Source organism: Bacillus rossius, chromosome 12 (genome assembly GCF_032445375.1).
Source record: "Bacillus rossius redtenbacheri isolate Brsri chromosome 12, Brsri_v3, whole genome shotgun sequence".
Lineage (NCBI taxonomy): Eukaryota > Metazoa > Arthropoda > Insecta > Phasmatodea > Bacillidae > Bacillus > Bacillus rossius.
The window spans coordinates 18895986-18918336 of NC_086339.1; the positions used below are offsets into that span (position 1 = coordinate 18895986).

Here is a 22351-nt window from a genome sequence, read left to right on the forward strand (position 1 = left end):
GAAGTGTGGAATTTCACCTGGAGGCCTCGCGTGAATTTTTCTCTTGCTCCTGGCGTGGAGTGTCCCTAAGTAAACACTATCAAGACGAGCGGCCCCTGACACGCACCGGAGGACGCTGCTATGATTGCAGTTTGAGGCTCCGCGGACAGTTCCAGGGAACGAAACGGGTGTTTTTCCGCGTCGCCCGTCAATTTCCCGAGACAGCCACGGCGGCGGGAGGGGGTGTGCCCGTGATAGCGAAGGCCTCTTAGTCACCGCGAAGTAAATGGCCTTTTCCTGTTATCGTGGGCACGACGCCACACGAGCCGGCTAGAAAATCGTTCGTTCTGTAGGGCCGCCTGGCTTAGTCTTCGCCCAGGCCTTCCATGGCGGAGCGGCAAGGCAGGCTACGCGGCTGGTGGGGTCGGATGGACTCCGCGCTGGAACGAGTCAAGCCTCCGAAGACCAGCAGGTAATTGGTCTGGTAATTGTTCCCTATTGCGTACCCAGTTTTTTTTTATGTGTAACATCTTAGTTCTCGGTATAGGAGTGATTTCGTAAATGGAACGGAAATGTGTAACCACGGTGCGGCCATCTGTGGCAAATAGTGCGAACATAGTTCACAAAGACAAAGGGACACTTTATAGTATTACATTAGTAATAACTGTTTAGTGAATTTTAATAAAATGTGAAGTATTCCAATAAAATTCACTGTCTTAAATCAGGTTCAAAGCCGGGGTATATTACTTTTTTCAAGTCTTTTTCACTTTTATCGGAACCGTTTCATTGTATAGTTCAAAATTTCGGTCTGCAAATGTAATTATTCGATAGTCGACGTAGCTCCTCCGGCAGCGAATTCTAAGTGCGATTCACGAGCAGAAATGGAGTTGAGATCACAATTTGCGTATACAATTATCACGCTCGGCCTTATTTGAAATAATTCTATGTTAAATTTCGTGTCCGAGTTTCGTATTGTAAGTGTATGTATATGCAACACGAAAACACATGAACTTGCTCGTTACCGAAAACTTGTAAAAGACGTCGACGTTATGTGCATAGAAGCCCACGATGTTCTTTTTTATTATATAGGTACATGCAATAGGTTTACGCATGTTTAACTTTCACACAGTGATATTAAATATTTTAAAAAATAAAATTATTGACTATTTCGATTAATTCTCTTATTTCGTCATAAATATGAATTATCAAAAAACCTGGAGTAAAAAACGTTTTTTCTATTGTTTCACATTTTTAAGTTACAGAGAAAAGAGGACAGAGAGAAATAAATGAATCAATAAAAAAATCAGTAAGGTGACTGCTAATGAAAGCTTGGTCAAAAGGTAACTCCTTTTTTACAACAGTAAACAGCAATTTCCGTGACCAGTGGACATACAATTTTTTTTTTTTTTCGGGTGAAGGGAAACTGGATATTCCTACAGCATAATATTACCCATCGACTGGGAAAAGTCCTTTTTAAACCTATTACGGTTACGTTCAAAGCACGATTTTATTTTTAAAATTTATACACAAGGCATGTTTATTTGAATTTGACCTACTGCATCACGACGTAAGTTATTCGGCAGTGTATTGAAATTCTTTGACCTACTAGACTGCTCCTGTTGCTCTCCTACTCAAGTTTTTAAACTGTCTGCTGTACTGGTATTTGTAAAGTTAAGTAGAAACTACGTTTTGAACGTCTTCAATCGTGAGTTACCTCGTGAAAGAGTAAAATGTGTAAGTCGTGATAACGTTAATTTTGATATACAAGGCCTTAGGTTGTAATTAAATGTATGCCTTCATTAACATTACTTTAAAACAAGTTCATTACTCTAGAAAAGTCGATTTTTATCCGGTGGAAGCTCAGATATCTCCGAGGATTGTGGAACGTCGGAAGGTCTAGGGCATGGATGTAAGAAGGGTGTATGCAATCGCTGAAGCCAAAATGAGGACGACTCCCCACGATCCTGTTTTACATCTGGATGGAAAAAAAAACAGTTGTTGGATCCAGTGCTGATGTATTGTTATGTTGATTTAACAATTCTCACTACATGACGTAATTTATATGGTGGTTCTTAGCGAATTCCTTTCAAGCTATTAAACAAACACAAGGCTGCTATGAAATAAATCAATTTTACTTGGAATCATTTACAAGTTACAGAGCACATATACAATACTATAATTAAAAATAAGACTTTAAGAAACTGAACTAACATTTGAAACAATTTAATATTTAGGCCTACATAAATTTTAAAAGGTAACCAGTATCACCAATTTTGCATTAAGTTTCAGTAATTCCTTTAAATCTCAAATCATTTCACGATACACATAAGTTTAAAATTATAATTACAGTTTATAGTACAAAGTATACCAAATCATAAAAACCATGCAGATATGCCAATTACTAATATATAGGGGCATGCAGATTTCGCGAAAAGATCTGAACACATATTAGACTGCAACAAGGTATACCCGCGCCAGTGGTTTCTTCCTTGTGACTGGCGGCCGTCTGTGAGAGAAGTCGTTGCCTTATTTGACCGAGCCACTCAGGACGCGTTTGCTTCCGCACTGAATCACTGTGATTGGTGTTGCTACAATCGATATGTACCTGGAAGAAACTCACCCAATCACGAAAAACAGACGATGCTACAGTGTTTTTAACTTTCATCTAGTCCCGAAATCTTTTCGCGACATCGTCATGCCCTTACTAATATACTATTATTAACCTCTATACAGTTACGTTTTTGTTTTGCTAACCACCGTGACACCCGCTCCGTGGACTGACAACTCCACGGGTGCGACGCCCAAAACGTGAACGTTTGCACGAGTTCAAGGACGCCTGAGAACTCGGAGCTCGGTCGCCAAGACGACTGGCTCTCGCCTGTCAGCCGACGAGCCCCAGGACGCGTGACGCCGCGGCCGCGTTTAGACGCGCAACTGTGCCGCCGTGTCAGTCACCTCCGCCCGCTTTCGACGGACGCGGGCGTCGCGACGCCCCGTCAAAGCAGGACGCGCGCACTTGATCGGATGGGCTCGGCTCGTCTCGGCATTTCGTTGTCGGCATGCTTCGGCATCGGACCTGGCTTGCTTTTTCAAAGTCCCGATCAGTCTGCAAGGCGACATTGTTGAGACATTGTTGATAATTTTATCCAGTGGCGTAGCCAGGATTTGTGTATGGGGGGTGTTAAGAAGCATGCCGCCCCCCCTCCCCCCCGTATTAAAGTGGCCCTGTAAAATTTTGATTTTAAAGTGTAAAATAGTGCTATTTTAGCAGTTTTCGGTACTTAAATTTAAGTATTGTAATTGTAAAAAATTTATTAATATTTAATATGAAATTTGTTTGAGTGATGAATTAATAAATTTAACTAAAGATTTGGTGCTAAGGGGGGGGGGGGGGGGGGTTGAACCCCTAACCCCCCCCCCCCCCCGGCTTAGCCCCTGATCGTATCTTTCCAGAGTACGTGTACTGTTCTGAAGAATACGTTTTACAGATATAACTACAGTCAGAATGGTGAAAATTATAAGTATCACTATGAATAAATTTTAAAAATTCACCGCACCTAAATCTACCCTCACAAATACACATGTACCTATTCAAGAGGAAACATCTAAACGCTCTCCATGTCTACAGCATTTTTAAAACGCGTGTTCATTTTTCCGCAGTAGTATTTTTCTTACTAGTTAAAAAAACTTGTCACATGACATAATAAAATACTGAAAAATGTTTCTAATATTGGAGTAAACCTGAAAACAGCTGATAAATTCACTTTGCTCGTTTCTCTTGAAATTTATATTATGGACTCAGAATCTTGGCAAACGTTTAACCAACCCATCACACAGAACCACGATCATAACATATTCTTCGTCACAAGAACTTCTAATTTTAACAGTATGCACCACTACTTCACGTTTATGACGATTTGTTTGGCGGCTGTGTGTAAATGAAGGAACGGTCCGAGCAATGCCGATCGCTGGCGTGTTCTGGTCCGAGGCGATCCGAGGCGAACAAGCGCGCTTGCAGAGGCAGGTCAATGAACTCGTTTTGGGTTGCTTATTCAAAGATTGCCTTTGAAATATTTTACAACTTCAGTAATTCCATAGGTACAACTTTCGTTGAAAGAAAAAAGTTTAACGCGTAAATTTAAGTATTTAAGCAAACGTTGATATCCCCTCAGAAGAAAGGGGCTTTGGCCTCCAGCGCCTCCCCCCCCCCCTCCATGAGCCGTGCTTAGGGTGTATCCGTATCAGTGAGGCGGGGTGATAAGCTGATAAGCGCGACACTCGCCCTGTATAGGACAACTATGAAATTTGAGCGGTAACAGAAACACTGTATGGCGGAGAATCGAAGATGAAGGTGTAATGCAAGTTCTTTAAGTGCTTTCAAGACTATGTGCCGGTTGTTTTATGCCTAAAAATTACTCTTAAAACACACTTTATAGCCATTTTTAACTATTCTAAAAAATAAAGTTTAAAACCTTGATCCGGAAACCAAACTAGGTACTTATCGACTCTCGGCGAACTCTTAAATGCTTTTCGTAAACATACACCACTCGGACATCTCGAGTAGTTTTCAAATCGCGTTGTTTTTTTTTCCTGAATCTCTGCGCACCTTGTGTGTGCCAGTGCAGGCGGAGGCCTTGAGTATTGCGTGAAACTGTGAGTTTCACACCACGAAGTGTTGACGCCGGAGCCAGGAGAACTGTCAGAAAGCCACGTTTGGGGGTTATATGTCCCGATCTCGAGTCCAAGCTGGAGTCGGCTAGCACTCGAAGTCCCTAGAGCGAAGCATGAGTGTAAATAACAGCGCCCCATCGGAGATTTAGCCACTGGGGTCGCGCCTAGATGAGAGCCAAATTTAATTTTGCGCGCCAATGTTCGTACCTGTAACTTAACAGGGTTGCTTTTTCGGACATTAATTATAAAAAAAAAATCGCTTGTCATTTCATTCTCTGTCACCCATTATATTTACGCCCTGGAGTTTCCCAACATCCTGTATGTTGTATGCTGGACTCCGATGTAACCAAAAAAATGATCGATGATTTAAATTTTTTTCTTAATTATATAAGCCAAACAGCAGCGTCCATGTGCTAAATTAAGCTGTCACTGTATCAGGAATATCATTTGGTTTTCCTACAGTGGCATTATTTTAAATAGTTCGTAATCACCGGCGAAACCAGTTTCGATTTTGGAATTTCATTTTGGGGAGCGGGAAGGGGGGTGAATGACCTGAGGATTTTGGGTAGTACGGAAAATACCTCCCAGTTGAATAAGGAGCTTGAAATTTTGAGAGAAAACTTGTTTCTATTAAAATGCGATGCAGGTTAGGTTTGTTCCAGGTGGAACGGTGACGAAGCAAAGTTAAAACAAGAAAAAATAACTTACTGGCGTTTAAAGGCAAGTGACACCAGGCACATTTTCTTCAAGATAATGAATAAATTAATTCTTTTTTTACAACAAGTTTTAAATTTTTAGTGTGTGAACATCAATGGGAGAAAGACCTCACAAATAGTTTCCTGTAAAAAAAATTACATTCTCCAAGTCATATACATCAAAAGCATATCTTATTGTCACAATTTGCCGTCTGCTCAAGGAAGTATGAGTCTAGTCATCACTTTCCATGCTCAAACATCACGTACGCCAGCCATTATCCACGAAACTTCAAGGATTTCGACGTCTGATTATCGGCGGCAGTATTTTATGTAAGATTTTTTCTCCTTTTTTTTTTTTTTACTAAATTAAATAATTTTAGGTCTCGTTCCCCTTTCCTATATAATACTGATAAAATTGGACAGCTTCCGCACTCTGAAAATTTCGGATCAAAAATATTAATCCGTCTGTAACCCACAACTGACTGGAATTGAAAAATGCACTTCTCTGTTCTGGTTCCGCGACTTCGTGACAAGACTGCATTGTCATTATCTTGTGTTCTTTTCTGTCAACATTTTACCGAGTCAAGGCCCGAACCTACTACGTTATTTACAAATACTCTCAGTTTTACGTGACGTACCAAGAACGCTGACATGTCAAAACTTTTCTTCGTTATGTTTAGTTTATTGCGGTCGCCGCAAACATAACACGAAGTCTTCTCTCACGTAATAATTCTTCTGAACCCCTTTTTCATTTTTCCAAGTAATATACATGAAAAGTGGAAATGAGTTGTACTCCCAAAACAACGATGAGTTAATTTTTTTTTTTGAGGTGCCGAAGATAGGAACCGTTGATGTTTAACTTTAGAGCCCCACCTACCTGTACACACATACGGTGTGCAGAGCTTCAGGAAAAACAACGCGATTTGAAAACTATTCAACATATCCGTGTGGGGTCTGTTTAAAAATTCGTTAAGGGCTGATAGGCAGTTTTGTTTACTGATTAAGTTTTTAAACTGTAGTGTTATAAGAGTTAAATTGGCTAAAATGCGTGTTTTCGGAGTAAATTGGAGGCATAAAACAACCGGTACAGATTCTTGAAAGCACTTAAGAGGCCGTGTCAGTAAATGTTTATTTCCAATATTCTGCTCTAGAAGTTCTCTCTTTTAACAGTGAGATTTAGTGGCTTTTTCAACCGAAGGAACTGTAGCCGCAGCGCGTGATAAAGCTACTATACCCTTATCACAGGATTAGTGGGAAGGTTGACAGCTCGAGTTTACTCGACGAAAAATGTATCTGGTTCCTCGACAATCTGAGAGGATGACAATCTGACCGGCGGCTCACTAGGAAATTGCAGATGCAGGGATTCAGAATCAAGAAACCTCACTTTAACAAATGTAGTATGAGTCGTATCTAAAACTAAAACTAAAAATTTTAATACTTTAAACGTATCGGAATACAATTAATCTTCAAACATGTGGTAATTATTCTTTATCTGGATGTAATAGTCCGTGAAAAATAATGTTAGTTGACATTAAAAAGTATACGAAATTCATCATGTAACGTTTTAAAAGGATAATAACATAAATGCATATGCTTAGATATTGCATATGCATCACACACAATCTAAATACAATCTCACTTAAGTCAGACTACCTAATTTTTTACAATGCACCATCATACAGTTTAACAGAGGTAGGTGAACCTCTTATCGACGTTGTTTCAAAGAATTTAAATTTACAAATATTACTATTTATCTTAATACGATATGTAGCCTACCTTTATGAATACGAACATACAAAAAAAATATTGAATTTATCACATTACACAAGACTAAAACACTAACAAAACTTAATTTTATACATTGCTGTAGCATATTAGAAGACGAAATAACTCACAAGACTAACATTAAGAGGGCTGCATTACAAATTTACTTTACAGAGAAGAAAATATCCTTTCAGGATATTTCATTACCTCATTGATTACATAATACTGTCGTTGATGTGATCGTAGATATAAAGTATTTAAAAAATATATTCCATTATGTTTATGTAAATATTTTGAAAACGTTATTGCTTAAAGATGCTCATTATTTAAATAATAACGAATCTTTTATTTTTATGTACTGAACAAACAAAATACTTATAAGTTAATAAGAATAAGCTTAGTTGAGTAACATCTTCAATTTGTATTGAATTCAATGTACATATCGAAAATCATGTACAATGAATGCAACAGATTGAATTCAATAAATATTTGATCTTGTGAAACGGCCATAATATTGATGTAGATTAGGGACCGGAAAAATTCGCGGTTTCGACGGCCTTCAGGATAGACTGCACATTCCCCTGTACACTCGGGCAAATAACGGCAGTTCATTTGCTGCTGACTTGTTAGTCGTCTCAGCTTGTTTGTCTGTGATTCGATCCTTCTTTGGTTGGTGTTTTATAATTGGTTGAGATTCGTCCAGATGAACAGTAAGCCAATAGCAAAATCATCTAAAAGGTATATGTATTTGACTTCTAGCCTATCGCCGAATGAATCCGCGAATTTTTCCGGTCTCTATTAATTATAGATGCTCACATGCATCGTGAGAGTCCGTATAAAGCCTATTACAATTCTATAAGTATACATTAAAATGCTTTTAAAATATATATGTGTAATATAATTAAAACTTGTTTAAGTAAGATCATCACAAAAAAAATGAAAATCCTTCAACAGTAAGTGATGTTTTATAAGATTTTAACAAAACACATCTTACAATAAGAGAATACTAATCATACCACATAATTCAACACAAAATATACATTCCAGTAGGCGCTACGTAAAAACAACTTCTATTTTTATGCTGATTACTCTGCATTGTTTTATATATATATCATTATTTCTAACTTTTAATATTCTCTACACATTAACTGAAATTACTTATTTACAGAGTCTTAGCTAATGTTGGTCTGTACCACATACAGTTCGTACGATATCTCTACGCAAAACACATACAGTTCATTATTAGTAATATCAATTATATTTCATGAACATAATGAAATTAGTATAGGCCCTAGGTTGTTCACTGTTAATTGAGTACTTCTGAAGTATTTTCATTGTGAGTTAACATACATACCAAATGCCATTCTTCCAGTAAAGTTACAAAGAAGACAACAAGATAATATAAATATGTATGTAGTACCATATTTTAAACTCCTATTAAATGAATAATAACTCAATCTCTATTCTGGACTATTAAGTAATAATTTTTATTACTGTAATTTATAACTTAAATAAAATGACAACTAACAAATTAGTAAAAAATAGAATTACGTGCGATATAGTGTGACATTTGTACTTGGACGGCAAACGAATATAATAAAATGTCTATGACAATGTTAACTTTACTCATTATTATGGAAAGAAACAAAATGGGCAGATAAGCATATTCTACGCTGACATTTAAAAATGCTCAATTCAAAATGAACATTCCCTAGCAAGAAAATTTATTTTATATCACCACAAAAAATCAAACTGCGGCGTCATTTTCCCGATGACAAACAAAAAATTTGTATGGTCGCGAATAATACATTCGTATAGCGTCACATCAGCGGAATATTCCCTTGGCATAAATGTGTGAAGTCTGTGGCACTTATGGAGAAGTAAACCTTCGCTCGAACACAAAAACAAATGAACGAACAGCTTTTTTTTTTTTGATAAGATGTGCAATCGGAGACCCCTGGGGTGGTTGAAGAGTGTCAGGTCCGTCGCCAGACCAGATAGTAAAAGCTCAGGGGCTGAGGATAGAAAAGGCATATCTCCAAATTATTAAGTATAAATGTTGTCATGTAATTGTTAAAGACTTGATTACACCCAGGTTTATAAACCCATCATGATCATGAAGACACTGATCGGAAGGTAATGTGCAATACATTTCAATGGCGTTTTCAGTTTTTGCTAAATAATTATAAATATAAGCAAAATTTCAATGTATCTGGACAAATCAAAATATTGATAATATTATTTTCATCACAGAAATAATATATGATATGATAACTAAATTTGAAAAAAGCGGTTATGTTAAATGTATTGTATACTTTCAGTAGGCAAAATTTCCGGCCCCTACCTCTTATAGACTTTGAGAAAAACTGCCTTTTAAAATAACATTGATATAGATAGGAGCGCAAATTTGTGACACGGCCTCTTAAGGGACTTGCATTACGCATTACGTCTATAGGACAACTGTGAAATCTGAGCAGTGAGCGAAATGAAGATAAAGGCGAAATGCATTACGGCCTTGCTTCCGTCACGTAAGCCGTTAGGAATCCCTGTACGTCATCTCCGTTCGCGGTAACTGTCCCGCACCCGGGTCGCGTTATGTCTCGTCCTCAATGCGCATAGAGAGGCGTCGGTAAATGTTCCGTTACCTCGGCCAGCGGATACGTCCCAGGCCGTGTCCGAACTAAGGCATTCGTATAAGAATCTAAAAATCTCAAAAATTTTTGAAACTTTCGACACCAAGGTAAAGTTCCCTACACAAATTTCTCTTAGAGAAATCATATAAATGTGACTAAGTAGCTAGTAGCATAGAATCCAACACTTGACGACAAGATAGCAAATGATTCCTTATGAGGAAATTCGACAAAAGCATGCATTCAACTTTATTCTTCAAATGATTTTCGAGGGAGTTGTGCGTCATTAAAAATAACATATTTCAAAACTTTTGTTTTATTAAATATCTAAAAATTACTTACAAATACCTATAGGTGGGCATAACTGTGAATTCAAAGTAGCAACCTTTTATTGTCATTGTTACTAGTGAAATATAAAAGTTATTTTTTAACAGGTTGTGATTAAGTATGTTAGAAAATATTTAACAGTAGGGTTTCACATAAAATTTGTATTTTTGATTGAATATTGTAAAATTATATAATTGTATAATGAAGAAATGGACAAGAAAGTGATTTTTTTTCTGTTGCTAGGCACAAGGGAATTTTAAAAAAAAACCTAAAATTTTCCATTTTGTATTTTTCATTACAATTCTTTTTTGTTGTTTTCGAAATAGAATTTGCAACTGCAAGTATTGCTAATGTTGTAAATATTTTGCTGGTTTTTGTCAAATTTTTAAATGGAGGAAAAATAATCGCAGTTCATTCCATTAACAGGCTGCCTGTTATAATCGGTATGATCGCGTGTAGGCCTATTTTTGGACATTTTCTTCTGAAATTATTGTTTATATTCCAGAAACCCCTGTTTCGGATCACCACTGCATTGATTCCAATCTCTTCTGCGTCATCTTGAATCTCTTGCATGCACTCCGTCATGGACGTATATCCCGGAGGGGGTAAGGGGGTGGTGGAAGAAGCTCTTCCCCCTAGAAATAAAAAAAGCCCCTTATTTTGGAGGCAATCATACCTATGAAACGCGTACGATACCTAAGCCTCACGATAACGCCGAAACTATGTCATAAAGTTTTACGCTTATTGCATGCAAATAGGCCTAGACCGCCTGGTGAGATAACTTATGTCGGGTACCCACACGCGCAAAATCCACGCACATCCCCCCCCCCCCCTCCTTTTCAAGGAGAAATTTATAGATTTCAGCCCTTGCACGCTGTAGGTAGATGGCAAACCATATCTTTATTCATGTAATTTGATAGCGTTCGGAATCATCCTGTACGATATCTGAGCTCGCCATACTCCCAGATTCACATTTCGGTGACCCTGAGTTTTCAAGCATTCCATTTCAGAAACATTAACATGACTTCCTCGATTACTGCCAGGCTCCTATAGCGACGTTAACCAACCTGCCACTAAGTTTAGTTTAATGCTGGCTGGCACTTTTGCAGTGATTATTAATATGTATCACACACATAACTTCCGTAGAAACTCAACAAAAAAGGTGCCCAGCCCAAACGTAAAAACTTATTGCAAATTAAAAAAAAAGAGTCAATTACAGAACAAAATCAGCTTAACACTAGACAAGAATTAAGTTTAACGACGTTTATACAATTCAGTACACCAATACAACCTTCGGTTTTTAAGAACACACACGAATTTTACAGGCACTATCTTAAACGAATAAACATGCAAGCAATGTTTATATTCAAAGGCATTTGGCAAGTATAATGTAATAACTAACAATTTGTTATTACATAAGATTCTGTTTTTTAACCTAGTACTGGAGACAATTACGCAGTACCGGACAACTCTATGCTTCTAGCGTGATAAATATACCAAAACTGTGTTTATATCTACATTTATGAACGCGAATCTCGCGTAGTTTTCGCGCACGCCGCTAGAATTCGCTTCCGGAGCAGGTACGTCGACTATCAAATCATTCAATTTGCAAAGCGAAATATTAAAATATATAATGAAATGGTCCCGATAAAAGTTAAAAAGACCCGGAAAAAAAACCAACTCAACCCTGGCTTTTGATCTGATTTTCAACAAGGAATTTTACTCAAACAATGCCCATCTTGTTAAAATTTACTAAACAGTTAATACTATTAAGTTTTTTTTTGTGAACTTTGGCTCATGCCAGCCGCCACAGATGGCAGCACCGTGGTTGTTAAAAATTTCCGTCCCATTCACGAAATTACTCCTGCCAAATGCCGCATACCGAGAGCTAAGATGTTACACGTCAATCATTTATTTGATTGTCTTGCAAAATACAATTTTCACTCCTAGTAGGGACAGTGGCGGATCCAAGGGGGGGGGGGGGGGCACCAGGGGCAAGTGTTCCCCCCCCCCCCCCCGAAAAACCAGTTTGCTTCATTAATATTTCCGACAAAAATTATTGTTTCTGAAACCAGTAAAATATTTTAATATAATTAATGAATTTCTTGTAGAATCATAACATCTGGTGGTTGGACGTCATGTGCAGTGTGAGTAGATTAAATACAAATGTAGTAATTTTAAGACATTTATTTCTCTGGCTATTCTGAAAACCTAGAGTGCCCCCCTCCGAGGTGAACCTCTGGATCCGCCACTGAGTAGGGACGGGACTGGAGCACTGGTGGTTTATTGTCCGCGCGGGAAACGGACAAACGCATCGGGCAGAGGCGGTCACGCGTGAAGACGAGCGGGCGACGAACGGTAGGTTCCCCCTCCCTCCCCCCTGCAGCTACTGAGGGGCCCACCGCCTAACGGCACTTCGTATGAGGCATCTTCTCTCCCTCTCTCTCGCACACTCCTGTGCACCTGCCTGGAGGAGAAAAGGGAATCCAGAAGATTCATTGACCCGAGATCAGACCCGAACATACCCGAAGTTCATCGTTCGCTTGTTTCTCCATTCGCCCGTGAATTCTAAACGCCGACAGTTACTCTATAACTATTATCAATATAGTAGCAATTATATAGTAGCAATTGGAGTAGTGTATATATTAGTATCCAAGCCCTAGTTACTATGTAATGAAGATTAAAAACACTCAACAAAAAATACAAAAATAATAATTTTAGTTTTAGTATATTAGTGTACGTCTATTTTCTCAAGATTTGTGCGCCCACACCTCGGCTGTTCATATCACAGAAACTAATAAAAGATAGAAGTAAAAAAATACTACAATATTACAAACTAGGCAATTCTGTAGTGCGCCTTGCTGATTATGTTTGCATGGGCACACATTACTGGGACTGAACTAAGATAAGCTAAAGCTAATTTTCTTATATTTAAGTTTTAAAGATTATCTTTGATTTTTTTAATTTTTAGCAGTTGTTATATATTACCTTTACTAACTAATGATCGGCATGCGTTGCTATGCCTCTTTCGATTTTTTTTTGTAATCTGTAGGTACACATATACAAAGCATCTATATATATACATATATATATATATATATAACTATCTCTCCCTGTATCTATCTTTCTATCTATATCTCAAACTATCTCCCTATATATCTCTCTAAATCTCTCTCTATCTCTCTAAATATCTGTATAACTCCTCTATCTCTCTATACCTTACTCTATACTTCTATGTGTCTATATATTCCTATCTAAATGTCTGTCTACACAAAATAGAAGACAATCACACTTTTTTTTTTACCTGTCACAGGTGTAAAAAAAAGTATGTATATAAAACACGCGCTTATTCGAATGCAACGTGTCAAAATTTAAAAGCAATCGATGAAGAATTTCCGGAGATTTAATATTTTGAACGAACTTTTACACTTTCATTTATACAGATTACAAACTAAGTAATGAGGACTTTATATTATCTAATACTACTATCTTAGGAAATACCTTAATTAACTATAAATTATACTTAGAGTATGCAAATTACAGGCGAATGGAGATGCAAGCATTCGTATTTGTAATACGTAGTTGTTTTATAACCTAATCATATCTATAGTGCCATTACCACGGCACTGTCCAGCAAGCAGCATGCCACTCCTGTCGGTATCTCGGGGCTCCATCGGTGTATACTTGCACTGACCCTTTTACTTTCACAGCAGAACAGCAGCATCCGAAGATGCGCGAACGCGGATTTTTTTTTCCGGACGCGCGACTCTGGGTCAGTGAACGTTTGGAGTTTCTCTTCTCGCCGCGTCGCGGTGGTCGCGTCGCCCGCCAGTCGTTCGCCGTCCGCGGCGTCGCGCGGCTGCTGGTTGACCGACCTTCGACCCAGGAGCCTCCTTGAGCGCCGGAGTTCCCGTCATGCCCGTGGAGTAGCCGTTGCGCGGGTACGTTCGCCGGTCACGTGATCGACTTCTGGTACTCCTCCGGAGGAGGAGTAGGTTCGCCTGGAGAGTCATTATGGGGCTCCGCCTATCCGGGCACACATACGGTGTGCAGACCTTCAGGAAAAACAACGCGATTTAAAAACTACTCAAGATATCCGAGTGGGGTCTGCTTACGAAAAGCACTTAACCCTTTCACTCCTGGTGTCCACTGTAATGGACACAAACTTTGAACGAAGTTTTATTTCAAACTAAGCGGCATTTTGCTCCACACAAGTATTGGAACGCACCTTTATTCAACCCAGCGCACTACCTGACGTGTGGTGCTATCTTGTAACGAAGGTTGGAACTGCCTGGCCACTCTATCTCTTGCATGTCGTCATGGCGCGCAACAGACAAGGTATCATCATTTTGTCCTTACATTTTTAATATTATTTTTAAGTGGTTTTAAATGTTTTATCATTTGTGATTGCATTGCTAAGATAGAATGAAGTTGTAAAAATATGTATACCACTGTTAATCTAAAGGTTTTATCATAATATGACTTCAAATTGTTTGTCCATTAGAATGGACATATCGTTTGAAGAGTTGAAAATCGCCTTCAAGCCTTTTAAATACTTTTGTCCACTGGAATGGAAATTTATTTGATATACATGCAAATAAATATTATAAAACTTTACATATATGTATGAATAATGTATAATTAATAATTACACCTGTCTACAAAATAAATTCTAGTATAAATTTCATTTTAGAAACAGGAATAATTTGTTTTACTACATTTTGAAGAGTTAACTTTATGTTTACTTGTTTTTCAGAACGTTTCGATCTGTCGGATCCTAAAGACGTGGCACGTATTTTCGATTTATTGGAGAATGCCTACAACACTCTTGAAGAAGATATTCCTCAGAGAGATTTTACATCTCCTACAAACAACTTACCAAAACAAAGGATATAGGGTGGAGGCGAAGACCTTTCGAACCACCAAGTATTGAGTGGAATGATTCCGAGGTGTGTGATAGTGGAATATCAGAATTGACCCCTGTTCAGTACTTTAGTAGATACATTTCAGATTAAGACATTTCGACTATTTCATCCATGACCAACATCTTTGCTCTCCAACAAGGGACTTCTTTTATTCCAACAAATGACTTGGAGATACGAGCTTTTATAGGGTTGCACGCAGTCATGAGTTGTCTGAAGTATCCCAGGATAAGCATGTACTGGGAAAAATCACTACAAGTAAACATTTTTCCAGATACTATGACAGTAGATCGGTTTTACAAACTACGTTCACATATTCACATTGTAAACAATTTGCAACGACCAAACGATAATACTTACAAATTCTATAAAGTCAGGCTGATTTATGATGCAGTACGTTGTCGTTGCCTAGAGTTGAATGTGGAACAAAATGTTTGTGTAGATGAGCAAATGATTCCATTTCGAGGAACACTCCAGACAAAACAGTTCATGCGAGGAAAGCCAAATCCTTGGGGGATAAAAAACTTTGTTCTTTGTGTGAAAAGTGGCTTATGTTATGGTTTTCTTCTTTATCAGGGTAGTAGCACTGAAATCGACCCAAATGTGCTGAAAACATTTGGTTTTTGTGCAGCAATAGTGATACACTTGTCAATAAGACTGACAAAAGAGCATCACATTCTCTTCTGTGATAACTATTTTCATACCTACAACTTAGTTGAACAACTCAGGCAGCAGAAGTTACACATTGCTGGAACTGTTCGTGTCGCTAGGTTTGGTAAGCCTCAATTTTTGAGTGACAAAGAGTCAGCCAAGACAGGGCGTGGATTTTGAGAAGAGCTTGTGAGTCGAGATGGAGAAGCAGTTCTCGTGAAATGGACTGATAACCGCAGTGTACACTTGGCATCCAACTTCATCGGCACTGGTGAATGTGATGAAGTCAAGAGATGGGACAAAACTAAAAAATCTCATGTAAATGTGAAACGTCCACAATTTGTCAAAATGTACAATGAAAGCATGGGTGGGGTTGACAAATACGATATGTTAGTTTCACTCTACAGAATTTACTTGAAGAGTAGAAAGTAGACCCTACGTATGTTTTCCATGCAATAGACATGGCTATCGTGAATTCATGGCTCGAGTACAAGCAGGACAACAAACACATAAATGACAAGAAATTACTTGATCTTTTACATTTCAAGTTGAGGTTAGGCGAGTCACTGGTGAAAATGTACAGACCTACTTCAGGTTCTGCAAAAAACCGAGGGCGCCCGAGGCAAAGTGATAGTCCAACAGTAAAGTGCAAATCTCTTGAAAAGCGACCACTGGAAGAAGTTCAAAAATAATTGACAGATCATATGCCAGAGTATGATGATGCCAAAGAAGCAACACGTTGTAAAGAAAAGAAATGTCTTGGAAAAACACATGTTTATTGTGATAAATGTAAAGTTCATTTGTGTTTCGTGTAAGGAAGAAACTGCTTCAAGAATTTTCATATAAACTTGACTTCAAATTTACAGAAAAAATCTTCAAGTCAGAGTGTAATTTTCTTGAAAGATATATTCAGTGTGCATATCATCTGCTACTGACAATTATTCTTTGGCTAAAGAATTTTTTGTGATAAGTGTAAATTTATTTGTGCCAAATATGTGTTTGAAGAAATTTCCACAGACGTTTTCCATGGATCGTGTATCTAATGACTGAAAAAAAAATTTTGTTGTACAATTATCTTTATTTTTATACATTACAAGGGTAATAAATGTAATTGTAATAAGTGTACAGTTTTGTATGCTCTGTAAAAGACGGGACATGTTTCAAATCAGCGTTCACGGTCTGAAGCATAAAAACCTTTGTAAATGGAATTATTATAAACATGTAATTTCCTCAATTTGAGGATCAATATCACTTATAAATGTCTTAAACAGTGTTTATGCTAATATATGACTTGAATTTTCTGTGTCTGTAACAAATTTGGTGTATGTTTACTGATTTTATTGTAATTTTTTTACTTGCAGCATTAAAAATAATTTCACTCTAAATTGTCACGGTTGACTCTATATGTCCACTACAATGGACGTAATCAAATTGTATAAAAAAATTAAATATTCGTTTTTATGAAACTATTTCTAGGGTAAATAAGTCATTTTAAAAAAGAATTTCATAGCCAATAATTTTTTTACCCAATAAAAAAAATTTTAGAGTGAAAGGGTTAAGGGGCCCGCCTACCTGGGCACACACACAGTGTGCAGAGCTTCAGGAAAAACAACGCGATTTCAAAACTACTCAAGATATCCGAGTGGGGTCTGCTTACGAAAAGCACTTAAGGGGCCCGCCTACCTGGGCACACACACAGTGTGCAGAGCTTCAGGAAAAACAACGCGATTTCAAAACTACTCAAGATATCCGAGTGGGGTCTGCTTACGAAAAGCACTTAAGGGGCCCGCCTACCTGGGCACACACACAGTGTGCAGAGCTTCAGGAAAAACAACGCGATTTCAAAACTACTCAAGATATCCGAGTGGGGTCTGCTTACGAAAAGCACTTAAGGGGCCCGCCTACCTGGGCACACATACGGTGTGCAGAGCTTCAGGAAAAACAACGCGATTTCAAAACTACTCAAGATATCGGAGTGGGGCCTATTTACGAATAGCATTTAAGAGTTCGCTGAGGACCGAAAAGTACTTTTAATTTCGGATTAAGTTTTTAAACTGTATTTTTAGAAGCGTTAAAATGCCTAAAACGCGTGTTTTCAGAGTAATTTTTTGGCATAAAACAATCAGTACAGATTCTTGAAAGCACTTAAGGGGCTTGCATAACACCTTTATCTTCATTTCTCCGCCATATAATGTTACGGTCACCGCTCAAATTTCACAGTTATCCTGTGACGACGAGAAGACTGCGCGCCAGTTCAGAGACTTGCGCTTAGAGGCGACACCGCGCTGGAAGCACCAGCGAGCGTCGCGCTTATCATCCCGCCTCACTAACACACATACACCCCTGACGAGGCGGGCCCCTTAAGAGGCCACTCCAGTGTTTCAGGGGCACTACGCAACCCGCGTTAACCTCATAAGATTCAATGCTATTTTCATTTTGCTTATAACTAATTAACTAATATAGATTTCGAAATGATGCTTGCTTGATATGTAAGACAACGATGCTCTTGTCAAAGCCCCGTTCATCAAAAACGTGAATAAATTATGGTTTTATACTAATCTTTACTAATATGCATAAGTGTATTGTCTAGGTTTGAACCATAATTTATGCACGTTTTTGAAGAAAGGGGCTTTGATAAGAGCATCGTTGTCTTACATATCAAGAAAGCATCATTTCGAAATCTATATTAGTTAATAAGTTATTAGCAAAATGAAAATAGCATTGAATCTTATGAGGTTAACGCGGGTTGCGTAGTGCCCCTGAAACACTGGAGTGGCCTCTTAAGAGTTCGCTGAGGGCCGAAAAGTACTTTTGATTTAGGATTAAGTTTTTAAACTGTACTTTTATAAGAGATAAATTGCTAAAAACGCGTGTTTTCAGAGCAATTTTTAGGCGTAAAACAACCGGTATAGATTCTTGAAAGCACTTAAGGGACTCGCATTGCACCTTTACCTACATTTCTCCGCCATATAATGTTACGGTCACCGCTCAAATTTCACAGCTGTACTGTGACGACGAGAAGACTGCGCGCCAGTTCAGAGCCTTGCGCTTAGAGGCTATATCTCGCTAGAAGCACCAGCGAGTGTCGCGCTTATCATCCCGCCTCACCAACACACATACACCCCTGACGAGGCGGGCCCCTTAACACCCTTTCCGCAGTGACGGTGAAATTGAAGCAACTGCAACGGCAGGCGCGTGGACCCGTACGGATTAGCTCGGCATGTCCAGCTCTTTGGTTGCGACCAATAGCAGCCAAGTACTTGGCCGCGGTGGCAGCCACGTTTGTTAACAATTTGATACGTGAAAAATTGTTTCAAGTACAAAAAATATCTAGTGTTCTATCATTACTTGGTGGTTTAACTTTATGAAGTATATAAAATCGTGACCGTGATCTGTTCACGGGTCTCATTTTTTTTTAAATAAAACTTTTTTTTTTTCCATAACCGTGAAGTTCAATCTCATCGGTTACCGTTTCCGTGCATTGTGGAAGTGCCAGACGGATAGTGATACGCTAATATCTTGCGGGTCCGGAACCTTTTTCTTTTTTTTTTACGTTTCCGTGTCCTTGAAGAACGAGCCTCCTGAACGAGGTGGGAGGTAGACCAGAAGTAGCCCCTTTCTGAAGCGGGGGAAAAAACATTTTAAACAACAACTTTATGAAAAATTTGTTACAGGTTTTTTGTTGGTTCTTATTTTTGTTATAGCGTATTAAAACAGGTAAGTAGCAGTATTGGTTAAAACAGATTGAGTAATTTTTCGCAAACAAAATTTGTCACTAATCTTTACAAACTATTGTTAAATGGTGTTCTTCCGCAAGTTATTGTTTTATTTTTGCATTGCACCTGGAGCGCAAATCTATAAGATTTGCAAGGAGGGCCCGCGGACATTTTCGGTGGGGGGGGGGGGGGGGAGAGAGAGAGAGAGAGGTTCCGAGAGTTTTGAACGCGGGGTTAACCGACACGTCATATCTGGATATGGTGCTTGTATGTTGTATACTGCCCATACATGCATGCAATAAGCAGAAAACTTTAAAAAATACAGAAAGTTTTCCATAAGACATAGTTTTGACATCAACCCTGTTTCAGTCACGCTTATGCAAGTGCAGGCGCACCCCCCTTTCTAAGTTAGGGTTTCTTAATTCTGGGGGGGGGGGGGGAATCCGCGCCTGTGGTTTAAAGAATATTAAAATATCTGTTGAGGAAATTTTGAACCCGAATTTAAATATTATAAAGATGTTGATGCTTTCCGTGGTTTATTTAATGTATCAGCTATCTAATTTTCTATCATTTCCTTTTTTATTAATTGAGCTTCTTTCAAAATATAGTGTTTAATTTAGATAGATTCCCGGCTGCTAAAAGCAGTTTTCCCAATAGTAATTGGTGTTTGAAATTCTATTAATTGTTGGGGACGGTTGCGAGAGGCTAAAGGCCCGAGGGCATATCATTTTGCCAGCTTCTCTCCCTTATTATTTAATGTAGAACTTTTCGAACCCCGCAATTAAAAAAAAATTGGTTGTCTGTAAAGTCTTTTATTTGCACTCATTAATTCAAATATGTTTATTACTTTAACGAAGAGATTATTTTAACTATAACTTTTATAAATGTTTGCTATTTAACTTCAAGATCGTCGAGAATGTTTTACGCTTTTTCGCAATTATAAATTAAACGACGAAGTTTGTTCGTCGTGAAATTAAACGTAGAATTTAATAATAATGCCCTTGCAGTTAATAAAATAAGTATTAGTAAGTTTAAGAAAGAATTTCGGCTTTAATCTCCAACCCAGACGCTCGTGGTGCGCTGGGGCCGAGATTAAAATTCGTCAGAATATTTTACATTTTTATGTTTTCTTGTGCTCAAAATGATATGCAATTGTGGCCCCGGACACGAAATTTTATTTATAATTCATTAATAATAACGCCCCTCGCGATAAACAAAGGAAAATATGTATTAACGAGTGCCTGGTTGCCGCGGAAGTGATAGATAGCGCGATTCGTTCGGTTCGCGTCCGTCACCGTAGATAGAAGCACCGTAAGGGAATAATATTATTTCGTTTTTATAATACGATGTTATAACATATACGCATCCCAAATACACCAAACTTATTTATAATGTGTTCCAATATTTTATTAAAACATTGTGCAAAAGATCCCGGGTGTAATTTGAATTATGTGTAAATGTAAAACACCATTGGTTGTACAAAAACATATTTGATAATTCAACATTACTTTTAAATAACCGTACCGATTGTGCTGAAAATCGGTGGACGATCGTTAAATTACATAATATTAATAATTAAAACGACGAAAACATGATTGAAAAGTCAAATCGATGGTTGTTCCAATCGAGTGGAAGAGATAGATGCTGCGCAAGCGTACAATGAGCGTAACGGGACACATCGTAGTGGGACAATGTGCGTTACGGGACACTTTTTCGTGCGTGCAGCCGGCTTTCATCGATTTATTATACATTGTCACGTCAAAAAAATCTAAGTACTGTAAACGTTACCGTGGCCACAACTGTAAGCGATATCTGTGCGTAAGTTTTCCTATGAATTCTGTTGGCAATAGACTTCAATTTTCGTCCTCTTAGGGATTTTGCAACCATTCTTCCCCCCTCCCTTGACCCCTCACATATAAATAAGCCAGGACACAAAAATATATGGCATAAAAAAAACTATTTAAACCAATATGGCATATTTCTGTTCCCAACCCTCCGCCTCAATCTAAAAGTACGGTCAGCTTATCCACTTGTAAATATCCATGCTATAGCGTCATGCTGGAATCATAATAGCGTGACGGACGTGATGCGACAGGAAGTATCGTATTATTGTAGGCATGAAATACGTAACCGCACGAAAAACATAAACTACGTAAGTATTTCTTGCCATATGATGCGCAACCCATTACACAGGGAAAAAAAATAAGAAGAAAAAATTCTGTACTTTACAAAAGATTCCTTTGGAAACCAGTTGCCAAGAAATAGATCGTTATACTACATGGAAAATATATTAATTTTTACAACACTTGCCTATGGTTATTTTTTGCATATATAAAATACAATTTTTCGAGCTAATACCGAGTATTTCTTACGAATATTGGCGCATAATTTTATATTTTAATCGATGTTTTAAGAATAATTTTTTATGTCATGGGAAATATAATAGAATATTCAATAGTTGGACTTTGTGTTTTATTATTTTTATTAATGTACGTAGTTAATACTGCAACGTTGTTCAGGGAACGGTTCACAAATAACTTAAACTTGGAGAAACTGGGACAACACAAAGCATAAGTGCCTCGGTAAAAATTCCAACCCAGTATTAATGTGAACATTATTTTTATAGTGATACAGTTGTTTTCATGCAAATATACAAATGTAAAACTATCTGTAATTTTACATGAATATTTCTGTTCCATTTACAAAAAAAAAAAAAATAGTGTATATAGCTTCATTATCTGTCGGACGTGATGCGACAGAAAATATCGCATTTATCTCATCATTGTAAGCATTAAAAATGTAACCACTTGTAAGCAATCAATGTTTACAGTTTTGTTAAAATATACTGGTTTGCTTTTTTTTATTATTAAGATTTTAATATTTGTTCCAAAAATTTGGAAACGAATTCAGTAAAAAAAAATCTCAAAAATACACGAATAATTATGTTACATACTACCAATATAGAATAATATCGTTTCAGAATAATATCGTGCCCG

General features: G+C 37.8%; 1 protein-coding gene across 1 annotated transcript in view; it reads left to right on the forward strand.

Moving 5' to 3' along the window:
- The first annotated feature begins 212 nt into the window (after nucleotides 1-212).
- LOC134537649 (phospholipid-transporting ATPase ABCA3-like) overlaps nucleotides 213-22351 on the forward strand; it is a 91298-nt gene continuing 69159 nt past the window's right edge. Inside the window, exon 1 of the mRNA XM_063378319.1 lies at nucleotides 213-451. Coding sequence (XP_063234389.1) covers nucleotides 366-451 — 86 coding nt within the window. The 5' untranslated portion in view covers nucleotides 213-365. The remainder of the gene's footprint in view (nucleotides 452-22351) is intronic.